Source organism: Typopeltis vanoorti, chromosome 14 (genome assembly GCF_054136105.1).
Source record: "Typopeltis vanoorti isolate ZY-2024b chromosome 14, IOZ_Tvanoo_1.0, whole genome shotgun sequence".
Classification (NCBI taxonomy): domain Eukaryota; kingdom Metazoa; phylum Arthropoda; class Arachnida; order Uropygi; family Thelyphonidae; genus Typopeltis; species Typopeltis vanoorti.
Window position 1 is genome coordinate 97627842 of NC_143562.1, and position 13778 is coordinate 97641619.

The window sequence follows — 13778 nt, forward strand, 5'->3', positions numbered from 1 at the left end:
CATCAAATTATAGGCCTATCTGTGTGTCAGATGTAGTGATTAAAGTGTTGGAGAGGCTGGTGAGAAACAGGATCCAGAATTGGGTTGACAACAATGGTATTATGTTTGATGGACAGTGTGGATTTGCTAAAAGGAGATGTTTTAGTAATCTACTTACTTATTCCAATAAGGTGATGGCCTCATTGAACAGAGGAGAGGGATACACAGTAGTATACTTATATTTTGCAAAGGCTTTTGATAGATTACTGATAGATGACATGTTGATAGTCAAACTACAGTGGATGGGGTTGGATATTAGATTAGTGCATTGGATTGGAGACTGGCTATCTGATAAGTATAGCAAGTTGTGTATGGGGGAGCAATATCCTGGAAAAGGAAAGTTACTAGTGGTGTGCCTCAGGGTCTGTTTTAGGGCTATTACTGTTTAACCTGTATGCTAATGATATTGCCGAACGTTTGGATGGGAAAATTCAGTTGTCTGCAGATGATGCAAATCTGGGATGAATAAAGTAGAGCAGATGTTGTGGCCTTACAAGAAAACTTGAATAGATTGAGTGAATGGGTAAGGGAGTGGGGATGCCAGTTCAATGTTGCAAAGTGTAAGGTTTTAAATTTTGGGAAACATGGAATGTAGAATTTACGCTTGGTGAGGATATATTGTTGGAGGTGGAGGAAATAAGAGATCTTGGGATGATAGTAGATAAGGATCTAAAATGTAGATGACACATTGCCAAAATTGTGAGGACAACACAACAAATTCTGGGAATGATGCAGATTTTTCAATACATAGACACTGACCTGTAGAAGTATGGAGATTTTTATTCCATTGCATAAGGCTCTGATTAGATTGCGCACTGACTACTGTGCACAAATTTGGTCACCTGGGACAGCAAAAGGACAAAGAGATGTTGGAAAGGGTCAAGAGGTGACTGGCTAAGGCAGTTTATGAGATCTGGAATGTCAAATATGAGGAAAGGTTGACATGTCCTAACATGCAGACATGTCCGCGCGTTAGCCTAGTGGTTACGTGCTTTGCAACCATATATATGCCTGGGGGAAGGAGTGTCCTAGGTTCGATTCCCGTCGGTGACATGAGGAGCTTAAGGATCTTCTTCAGCCATAGCCAGCCAAGTTAGCCAGTCATGAGCGTGGACAGCAGGGTTTTTTCCTCCCGCAAAGCAGGCACACTGGCCCTGTGAACAAATATGGGATACTACTGGGAATAAGGAGCAACCAACCTATTCTGCAGGATTATCAGTTACGGATGCTTATGCGGTAAAATGTGTAGGCCTATGCGAAAGCGTGACATACGATGAAGGGATAGGAAGAAGAGGAATGATGTTATAGAGCCCTACAAGTAAGGGGTTGTTATAGGATCAATGTTGAAGAGATTTTACAGAAAATGGTGGGAGATATGTATCTAAACTCAGGGGAGAACCAGATGTCACTCCTGGAAGCTATATAAAGAAGGTGTGAAGCAGGTTTTTTGCATGCATAGTTGTGAATGAGTAGAATGCCTTGTCTGAGTGTGGTGTCTGCAGAGAATTTGAGTGTGTAAGGCACAGTATGATGAGCTGTGTGTGTATATATCAAAATGATCTCCTAGATGAATCTCTGACTCCATGGGGTCTTAGGGTAATAATAAAACTGGTAGTCAGAAAACAGGCAATATGATAAATCATATTACTAAAGGGTTTTTTTATAGGATTGATGCAGAAGAAATTTTTCAATACATGAAAAGTTAGGGAAGAACAAGTTACCCCTTAAAATTGTGTATTAGCATGTAAAACATTAATCTGCTTGGTTACGATGTATATTATACTAGACAAGAAATTAGATTCTTCTTTTAATCCACAAGCATAAGTGTAAAGTATTTCATGATTAGTCTACTTGTATATAGTGTCTGTTGCTTCCACATCAACTGCCTTAATATCACATAACGAAGCCCATGCCAGTTTTCCCGATGATTTGGCCTTAACTTAAAAAGCAGCTCAAAACAAACTATTCATATAAATAAGAACCTCCGTAGCGCAATTGAAAGAATGATGGTACATTGCACCCTTCGATTGGAAAAGGCCTACGTTTGATTCGCGTTGTGATGGGAGGAATTTCTATATGGGTATTTTTTCAATTGAAGGTGAGTTAGCTGATCTCATATGGCAGTAGCAAGATTTTTCTCCCAGAAACTTGGGTTTTTCAACCCACATATAGACAAATCGGCCTTCAGGACACATGCAATTTAGGCAAAAATACTAGTGGTGGGCAATAGATGGCATTGGTGTAGATGATGGAGACAGAGAGCTGTAGAGTAGATGCCCTCCCCTCGATGAGTCTTTGGACTCCTTAGAGGTGTCACAAAATAATAACAATAATACTTTTTAAAAAATAAATACAGTTGACCCTTGAGCAACATGGGGGGGGGAGGAGGGGGTTAGAAGCACTGACTCTCCACATTGTTCAAAAATTTGCATATAACTTTTACCTCAACTAAAACTAATTACTAATAACCTACTGTTGACCAGAAAGAAGCCTTACCGATAACATAAATAGTCGATTAACAAATAGTTTGTATAGTATGTATGTATGTGTGTGTGTGTGTGTGTATATATACAGGGTGTTCGGGATAAATTTGACAGTTTCGTAAGGAAAAAGAAAATCTTCTTTGTATCTATTAAATTTAATGAATTGACAAAAAAACATTACAGGCAGAGTTAATTACAATACTATCAACAAGATTTACTCAAAATAACCACCATTAGCATCGATCACAGCTTCAATTCTGCTTCGGAACCTCGAACAAGCTGATGCTACAGTCTCCCTGGGAAGGGCCGCAAAAACTGTTTTAATTTTATCCATTAACTGGGCTTTTGTATTACTGGAAGTGCAATTGGTGTCTTTTTCAACTGCGCCCCATACAAAATAATCCATGGGGTTAAGGTCTGGGGAGTTTGGAGGCCAAACATTTGGACTGGTGAAGTCGTAGAAATTTTCAGACAACCATTTTTGACTTTTCCCAGAGGTGTGGCAAGGGGCCGAATCCTGCTGCCATACATACGGCCTACCATTGGCTACCCTTGTTATCCAGGGCTTGACTACAGTTAGCAACTCCACGAACAAAGCCCGAATTCCAATGCCAGGGTTCTTCAACACCTGTTCCTGCAGATTTGCGAGGAATTCTGCTGTACGAACGCAATCAGATCGTCTGCTAGGGATCTTTCTTCTTGCTACATCCTCGTAGTCACCATTGCAAGTCTCTAGTTCATGCCTGATTGTTTTTACTGTATTCAGGGAGCATTGGGCAGCAGTCGTAATATCCTTATTTTGATGGCGGGCACGAATCATCATGATACAAGTTATTCTCTTCCATGATTCAGGTGGGTTCCAGCTATCCATCCTTTCTGACATCTTGTATATGAATGAAGAAGGGTCCAAACTTTTAAATGAAGAGAAGTGTGTGTTAATACATGTAACTTACGGAAAAATATAATTAATTATAAATATGTCAAATTTATCCCGAACACCCTGTATATATATATATACCATATTGTTACAATAAAGTCAGCTACAGAAAAGAAAATGTTATCAAGACAGTACTTGACTGTATTTATCGATATTGTATGTTTATGTCATCTCTTTACAAGATGAATTGTCTGTCAGTATCTACATCAATATTGTCTTATATGATACAAAACACTGTAGATGTTATACGTATTACTTAGGCTAGACATCAAAAATGAAAAGATAATGTAAAAAAGAAATTCATATTTATTTACAGGTATAATGATTCATGCATTAATAACAAAGAAGCAGCATATGATTGCTTTATGGTAGCCTAGCCTATAAACTCATAAATGAATCATCATAAAATTTTTATTTTATACTAATTAATGTATCTAAGTAGTAACAGTTAATTTTATGCACTTGATTTAATACTGCATCTTTACATTTGTTTACATTTCTCTCGACTTTAAATGGCCATGTACTGTCTGTAAGTATTTGTGTGTGTAAGTTTTGATCAATTTTAACTTTTTATAATAGATTTGTGTATACTTTATGGTGGTAAATGATAAAAAGACTAGTAACTACATATATTTTATGCATCCATGACATACCTAACTTTTTCTTAATTTTTCGATATTTCTAGGCCATGCAGATTGCATAGCCTAGAAATATGTCTATGATTTTTTAAATTTTGAAATCTTCAAAAAAATCTCCAATATATTTATTTTAAAAAAACACACATAAGTGGAACCATGCAGTTCAAACCTGCATTCTTCAGGGGTCAACTGTAATTAAAAATATCAGCTTATTGTTTTTGAGTACTTTTTTGTTTTCTAGCCTATGACAACAGTAGCCAGTAATTTGTCAAACCTTGTCAAAAATATCGAAAAATTAAGAAAAAGTTAGGTATGTCATGGATGCATAAAATTTATCAAGGAGCAGGTCCTTACTAGAATAATACTTCAAAATAGTTTAAATATCTTAAAAGATTCAAGTCTCCCCTCCCCTTCTCTCTTTATGAATTGTTCAAAGTGTTTTTTGCTTGCACAGAATTTTTGATAAATCAGATGTCACTGTCATACTCTGATCTTTTGTGGTTAAATGAATAAGTAAGACAACAGCCTTATATACTCACTTTTCTTACAAGCAAATTCATAACAAACTTCTTTATATCTTTAACATCATTATGTATCTGAAACTGACCATTTGGTTTATTCTCATCAGAGCAAACCTTGGCTAACATCATGTTGGAAGCAATACCTAAAAATTTATTAGACAATATTATATTATTTACTGTCTCACATCAGATAATTATTTTAAATATCATAATCAATAAATGTATACTTAGTTTATTCCTGCAGCTATATTTTTGAGTATTTAACAAAATTATTTTTGTTTATAAGAACAAAGATGCCTACAACAAGTGAGATACTTTATGAATAGTAAAGTATCTCATGTTAGTGAAAGTAACAAAAAGGATGCTTTACTCATTCAAATACAATATTTAATGCAAAACATGAATATTGGAATGAATGCAAATACTAAACACGAATACAGGAATAAATACTAATACTAAACATCAAGATGGGAAGTAACTAATATCAAATTAGAAGAGGAAGTTACTGAATGGAAAGCAATTTCAAGTGAAATGATGCAAACAAATACCCTAATGTAAAATTGAACAGCAAAATTTGTGTTTTTGGTTCCATTTGCAGTATCAAAAAGCAAGAGATGGAGAAGTCACTCAAATTACTGTAAAAAGAAACTGAAATGCACAGAAAGCTAAAAGTCACTGTTACAGACTTAAGGCAATAGTAGAAAAGGAAAAATCTCAGAATTTTGAAAATGTCTTGGAAAAAGCTAATAAAAATAATGTTAATATCCTTGTACTGGGTGGGAATGTTTTGACCACCAGTCCTACAGCTCCAACTTCGCATCCAGTGACCATCTCTTGTTCCTGTATAAAGCAGTGGTTCCCATCTCAGCACTTTGAAGAAGATGAGAAACTGAAGAACAGCATGACTCAGTGGCTGAACTCACTGGTGAGTTCAACCACATGAGCCATGCTGTTCTTCATGAAGACTTTTTTTGATGCAGGTATGAAGAAGCTGGTGCCATGATACCAAGAATGCCTGGAAATCAATGGCAATTATGTGGAAAAATAAAGTATATATGTAGGTATTTTAGCATATAATAAAACTTTTTTCTTCTCTTTTTTCCAGTTTATTTTAAAATTCTTGACTGGACTTAACTTTCTGGATGTACCTTGTATAATGAGAATTAAAGAATGTATTACTTCGTTCTTCATCATAACACTTAGTTTTATAAAACATCACCTATAACAATACTTATATAAAGTAGAATGATACCTTGTGTGAGTAAATTTTTTCTGCACTAGTAGATTTAAGTTGTATTTTGGAGCCTGGTGTAGACAACTCACATTATGAAACATTCACCTGGGAGAGATAAAATTCTGTCTACTTTGAAAGACCTTTTTTTAATGGTTCCATCCTCTTAGTTACTGTGATCTTATCAACTACTGGAAAGCAATCCCAAGCAGCGAAAGCCAACTCAAGGTAGTTAACTTATATAAAGTAAACCACTTACTTGTACCAAGCATTTCAATTGGCCTTTTGGTTGTTCAGCTGCTTGAGATTGGTGAAAAAGGAAAACGGATAGCCTTTGGCTACATGATGATTTAAAAGAACTGAGGTCTTTCTCTCTCATACTATTCATCCGTTTTCTGTCTCCTAATCAGTCTTTCCTACATCCCTACACTAACTAACCTATAATGAATATCCCTTTACTTCATTTCACAGTCTAGGTAGTAACCCTTCCCTAAGGTACTAAGGAAATTGATGTGAAGTCGTCGGCCTCTACATACAAGTAAAATAGTCGTGAAGACACTTCACATGCATTCCTTAGTCTAGATCTCATTGATGAGCTTTAATAACAAATATCAACTTAATCAACAGCTGGAGGAATAAAGAAGATATCTACCTGTCTCCAAATCAATGGGTTTTCTATCAGGACTGGTCAAAATTCAAAAAGGAGATATGCAGTTGCCCTTTTAAGCTTACATTCAGAAGCTTTTAAGCTTCTGAAACCCTTTTTTTTTTTTTTTTTTTTGAAGGAAGATAATTTATATGATGTGCAAGGGATAATGAAAGCAAGAAATGAAATTCAACTATGAAAGCAAGCAGTCAGGGAAGGTTATTGGCACAAGGACAGCAAAGGTCATACTGCACCATATCAAAGGTTACAATCAGTACAAAATGTATTAATAAATAGTCATAAAGAAATAAACTGATAAATAATATGTATGTACAAAAAAATTAAGTTAAGCAATGTAGTATCTACATATAAATAGAATTTATAATCAAATATTTGTATAAATTAATTCTTTGTAAAAAGTTAAAAAAAAAAAAAATTCATACAATTTGTCCAAGTCTGATAGCATCCACTTCAGTTTATATGGCACGACCAGATAAAGTAAACATTTCATTTCTCTCTCACATGAAGAACTGTCACTTCACCAGAATATGACAAATGGTGAGACACGTGAAACATTTTTTGTACATAGGTGTGCCATCAACCCTCAGTAAATAAGAATGTGTAACATGATGTGGCCTATGCAGAGCCTAGCAAGAATAACTTCCTCTCTTATGTTGACTAGACTGCCAATTCTTAATTTCATGCAATTTGTTTGTCAATGCTTCTTGCCATGATGACTGCCATTGAAAAAATAGCTTTGATCTCAAACTGTCTGTATATGGTACTGTCAAACAGTATGTTGAAAAAGTATGAACAGATCTAGCAGCTGCATCTACAGTCTTATTTCCATTAATTTCAATGTGGCTGGGAAATCCAGCATAATGGAACAGGAGAGGAGATAATCAGCATATGAGTCTGTATAAATTACTTTTGGTAGCACTTTTCTTTTAAATGAACAAGTTCAAGCTGAATAGCATGCAACTCTCTGGTATAATTAATATATAATATAATATATAAATCAAGTTGGATCTGGTTAGAGATAGTAATGTCAGGAAACATGGCAGCACAGCCAATGGAGGTCTCAGATCTTGAACCATCAGTATAGATGGGCAAAAATCGAAGTGGGCTACTCTGTGTGCCTTAAACAATTACGGGTGAAAAGCCAATGAAGTATGAAACTTCTGCAGTTGAAAAAGGAGAGGTTGCTAGAGGGCAAACTTGCCATGGAGGAATGTTATCAACATTTATGCCAAAAACTTCCATAATTCTTTAATAAATAACAAAAGGATGTGTGATACTGAGCCTCCTGAACATAGAAAAAAGAGAACAGTACATGTAGGATATTCTGGATGAGACTATTTTTAGGCCATAATTAAGAGACAACTGTTTCTGTCTAAATGAATAGAGCTGATTCATTTGCTTCAACATAAAGACTGAGTGAGCAATGTGTGAAAGGCATCAGTAGCTACCTGTATATCCCGATTATGAAAATCCAACCATCGCAGGCTATTCTGTCTCACAGAACAACAGACTTGAGATCTACAACCCAGGTGTGAACACAGAAGCTGCGCAATAAAGATAAAGCAATGAAGAGTGATTCGTACTCCATTCAGTAGAGGGTAGTGCAAAGGAGATTCAATGCTCTCTAGCACTTTTCTCTTAGTTGACAAATGTGTGCAAAGACATAAGCTTTCTGTCAAAGATGAATCCCATGAACTTGGCTTCTTTTGTTACTGCAATAATAGTTTGTCTCGTTCTTAATTCAAGCCTCGAGTGAAATCCTGAACCCATTACTAAGAGCCCAGGGAGAGACATGATCAATTGCTTGCTGAAGTTGTTCTTTCATTTATCCTCATGTTACGAGACGAACAGTAAATTGTGAAGTCACCTCTGAGACCAAGGTTACAGAGGTCTTTTAATATGCTATATCTCCAGGCTGTGTCATAAGCTTTTTTACATGTCAAAGATCATTAAAACCAGATGTTCATGTTTCACAAATGCATCTCTTATACAAGTTTCTTCTTCTTCTGAAGCTTTTCCCACTTAAGTAGGGTCGCTGTTTGTAGTGAGTCTCCTCCACAACCTCCTGTCTTGGACTGTAGCCACATCCAAGTTCTTCATCCTCAAGTCCTCCTCCACCATCTCCCTCCATCTCTTCTTTGGCTGCCCATGCTTCCTCCTCCTCCTTCCCTGCACATTCATCTGCATGACCTTTCTTCCCACACTCTTCCTCCCTCTTCATCCCATGACCAAACCATCTCAACCTTGCCTCCTGTATCTTTGCTCCTAAGTTCATAACTTTCACCGTTCCCCTTACATAGTTATTTCTCAGACGATCCTTTCTGGTCATACTGCACATCCACCTAAGCATTCTCATCTCAGCTACCTCCAATCATGTTGATGTTATTTTTCCTCAGGGCCACAGTTTCCATAGCATACATCATAGCTGGTCTCACTACCGTCTTGTAGATTTTGCCTTTTAGATTGATTGGCACTCTCTTATTGTATAGCACTCCAGCCATCTCTCTCCAGTTCCTCCATCCTGCTTCCCACTTCCTTCTCAGCCTCACCATCCTCTTTCATTGCTGAACCTAAGTATCTAAAGTCACTGACCTTCCTGATGACATTTCCTTCCAGCTTCAGATCTGTCTCCTGGCTGCCATCTACTTTGCAACACATATACTCTGTCTTACTTCTGCTCAGTCTCATATCTCTCTCTTCCAGTACTTTCCTCCAACTTTCAGTTTAGCTGCCACTTCTTCTCTTAATTCTGCACACAGCACGATGTCATCTACATACAACATAGTCCAAGGAGCATCTTCTCTCACCTCACCACCTCCATCACAAAATTAAACAGGAATGGACTTAATGTCGACCCTTAATGCAAGCCAACTGTCACTGGAAAACTTTCTCTCTCTCCCAGGCAGGTTCGAACTCTTGTCTCATACAAGTTTCTAAACTAACCAAATGTTCCAAATAAGTTGAACGATGTCTATGAAAGCCACATTGTGTATTGGAGAAAAGATCGTTTCTTTCTAAATACCAGAGAAATCTGGCATTAACCATTTTCTCTAATATCTTAAAAAGAAGCTGGTCAGAGCAATAGGTCGATAATTGTTTGCTTGTGTTGGATCCTTTCCTGGTTTTAGGATAGCAGTGACAACTGATTTGTGCCAAGAATCCAAAAACTCTTCCTCTGAAGTATTCGGTATATTAAGGGAAGGAGATCTATAGAAGATGATGGAAGATGTTTTATCATCTCATAATGGATGTCATCAGGACATACTGTGACAGGGTGAACAATAAAAGAGTTCTTTTTAGTTCCCCCTTAACAAATGGAAGATTGTATGGCTCATGCCCATTGGTAGAAAAATTTATCTGCCGTTGCTTTTTCATTACTAGAAATGCAGGATGATATGAAGCTGTTGCTGAGATTCTGGCAAAATTTTCTTCCAAAGTATCTGCAGTAGTTTTGGGATCAGCAATAACAACACATCCATTATGGTCTAAGGCAGAAAAATAGTATGTTCTGTATCTACCTTTTATTTTCCAGATTTTATCCCATACAATTTTTGCACTGGTTTTTGATAAACTGATGATGTAAATTAGATCCAAAATTGTTTTTAAATGGGATGGCTCATAAAGTGTTTTGAACCTAGCACATTTAAAAGCAATTCAAATTTCATGTAGTGGGGTATCTATGAAATATACCCCATGCTCTGTCTTGAACCTTTTTTTGGCTGCCTGGCACTCTGGGTTCCACAATCGAGATGATGTTTTTGAAGCTGAGACTGCTGCTGCCTGGGCAATCTGTTACATACTTTACTACTTCCCTGTTATCAGCATAATAAAATATTAGCATTAAATTTTACAAGATGGGAAAAATATTCCAATCAACCTGTTCCATTTTCCATATGGGTATCTGTAGGAAAACATGGTTCCTGCAAAGACATTGTGCAAATAATAGGAAAATGATTGCTTCTGTATATATGTTCTCATGCAATTGCAAGATATGGTTATCAAGTTCATTTTCATTTAAATCAAGTCCCCAGTGATAAATAAATTGAACATACTGTAATAAGAAATCCCATGAAGAGGTGAGTTGCTGCTGCTTCCAGAGTAATATTAAGCTGGACATGATCAAAGGAGTATGACTGCCAACTAGGATAGCTACTCCACCATGAGCAGGACCATCTCCAGGTCTGTCCTTCCATACAACAGTGAGATTCCTTAAGGTAGGGCTCTCACTAGGTTTTAAATGTTTCCAGCAGACAGAAACAGAAAGTCTTATGTTTCTGCAGCAAAATCTTGATATCGATATTCTGGCAAAACTGATGACAGTTCCACTGTAAAAATTTTCCTATTGTTTTGACTTTGTAAACTTGTCTGATTATTGGGAGACTGAGGGCTAACCTTTGTCATGTTTATACAGAGTGTCCCAAAATTCACGCAAGATTTAAATTTAGCGCCATTTGTGCAGTAAAGTGTTGCCAACGAGAAAAAAAAGACAGCATGACAGCTGACAGTTCAGGGTTATTAAAAATGGAGCGCTACAAGAAAGAACAACGCATTTTCATTGTTGAGCAATATTTTAAAAATAATGAAGGTTTGACAGCTACAGTTCACAATTTTCGTACAAAATATGGTCGGAATAGTGATTTAACTTCATCAACTGTGAAAAGATTAATTAAAAAATTGAAGGAAACTGGATCAATTAGTGATCTTATACACTCTGGCCATCCTTCAACAAGTCGTTCAACAGAAAACATCGAAGCAGTTTGTGAGAGTGTTGCTGAGAGTCCAGGAACATCAATTCGGCACCGTGGTCTTGAATTAGGCATTTCGAGAAGCTCTCTACAGCGTATTCTCACAAAAGATTTGCATCTTTATGCTTACAAAGTTCAACTGACTCAAGAACTGAAGCCTACTGACCACACACACACAGTGAAGAGAGTTCATTGAATGGATTATCGAACACAACAAGTGGATGCTTATTTTTCGAACAAAATCATCTTCAGCGATGAGGCTCGTTTTCATCTTGATGGCTTCGTTAATCGACAAACTTGTCGCATTTGGGGTTCAGAAAATCCAAGAGTGATTGTTGAGAAACAAATGCATCCACAGCGTGTCACTGTTTGGTGTGGATTTTGGGCTGGAGGCATTCATCGGTCCATTCTTCTTCGAAAATGCAGCTGGTAAGGCAATAACAGTTAATGGTGCTCGCTATCGCGACATGACAATCCAGTTTTTTATGCCTAAATTGCAAGATATGAATGTGGACGACATGTGGTTTCAACAAGACGGTGCCACATGCCATACTGCCCGAGAAACAATTCAATTACTGCATGAGTCATTTCCTGGTCGTGTAATTTCCCGTTTTGGTGATCAGAATTGGCTGCCCAGATCATGTGACTTAATGTCGTTGGACTTTTTTCTTTGGGGTTTTTTGAAGTCTAAGGTTTATGCCAACAAGCCCACGACCACCCACGCCTTGAAGGAGGAAATTGAGCGCTGTATCGAAAATTTCGACAAAAGAGTACGTATGTGCCAGCAAAACCGTGGAGGCCATTTACCCGATATGCTATTCATGCATAACCCTATACTGTATACTTTATGAATCAATAAGAAATTACAATTTTTAATTAAAAACCTGTGTTTCCTATCAAAATTACTTCTTGCATGAATTTTGGGACACCCTGTATTTATCAACTGATTTTGGGAAGTATGGACAGTATCTTCCTCTGGAAAAATATTCAATACATCTGATATGTCAGGATCAGTCAGTAAATTAAATTTAATTATGGATACTGACACATCAGATATTGAATATTTTTCCAGAGGAAGATATGGATGCTGACTGTCCATACTTCCCAAAATCAATTGATAAATATAAACATGACAAAGGTTAGCCCTCAGTCTCCCAATAATCAGACAAGTTTACAAAGTCAAAACAATAGGAAAATTTTTTCTAAAAATTTTTCATGAAGTTCAGGTATGGCGAAATTATCAGATGATGGAATAGACATACAAGTTTGAGATGCTGTTGGCATTTTCCAAACTGCCACCTTCTCAGCATAATAGAATTTCGGGACAGGTATCATGGTGGTCAACTTCTGATATATTTCGTGCCATTTTAATCTTTTGCATTTTTTTTTTTCATCTTTTCACTTCTGTCATGCATAAGAGGGGGGGGGGTAAGCTGGATAATCTCCCTAAAAGTTGATACATTTAGCTTTCTTTGCAGAGCAAGATTTGTTATCATGCTCTTTACTACCACATCGGGCACAGGTGGTAGACCAATGACAAGGTAGTTTGGGCATGTCCATATTTCTGACATTTAAAGCGTCTTAATGGATTAGGTATGTATAGTCTAGCAGGAGAGTTGAGATTCCCTGCTTTTACAGATGTTGGAGGTTTAGGTGTATCAAAAGCAAGGATGATGTTCCTCGCTGGAATCAGGTGACCATCCCTACATATCAGAATGTACCTCATACCGGTCATTCCCTGATTTTGAAGCTCAGAACATATCTCCTCATCAAGAACATCAAAAAGATCCCATTCTGATATCACTCCTCTACAAGAACTGAGTGTGTTTTATGAAGTTTTGCTGTGATTGGTATTTCATCCACTGATGATTCTCTCAGCAGTTTTTCAGAATGTTGGTAACATGATGTTTACACAAGGAATCTAGTTTCTTAACTGTTTTGGAAACCCTTTTGAATGAAAAAAAAAGGGCAACATTTTCTCCATTGGCTTTTCATCTGTTGCATGGATGAAACACTGGTATATTTATGCTGGTATCACGTATCCTTTCTTTCTTACTTCTGTTATCAAATAATGTATCTACAATATCAGTACTTGGTTTGGACCTTGTTAGGGTCCCTGAAACATTTGAAGATAAAGAATTCATGTCAAATTATATAAATATTGTGAACTTATATAAATCAACTCAGCCCACAACAAAACCAAAACTTGCTGATGCTCAATACCTAAATTCATATCAGTAATTATTCATTATTATTATATAGTATCTCTATTGAGTCGGGAGACTTATCGTGGTAGACACAGGCTAACTTTTATAGACAAAAATTTAACATATCTCACTTTAAACTCATTCACTGTCAGGGAAGGAACTCAAAAGCGATCTATTCCACTCATTTATTATTCTCCATGCAAAAAAATCTAGTCCATACACTCTTACACAACTTCCAATGGTGAGCCCTAATTTTCTATTTGCCATATTGAAAAATTTAGATTGAACAACTTCATCCGAGGCAATGCCA

General features: G+C 36.7%; 1 protein-coding gene across 4 annotated transcripts in view; it reads right to left on the minus strand.

Annotated features, from left to right (window-relative positions):
• Positions 1 to 13778, minus strand: part of LOC150099794 (DNA polymerase kappa-like) — a 201522-nt gene that overhangs the window by 97197 nt on the left and 90547 nt on the right. For all 4 annotated transcript variants that reach the window (XM_090403394.1, XM_090403392.1, XM_090403393.1 and 1 more), the window contains exon 6: positions 4637 to 4761. In XM_090403394.1, the coding sequence (XP_090259520.1) occupies positions 4637 to 4761 (125 nt within the window). The remainder of the gene's footprint in view (positions 1 to 4636; positions 4762 to 13778) is intronic.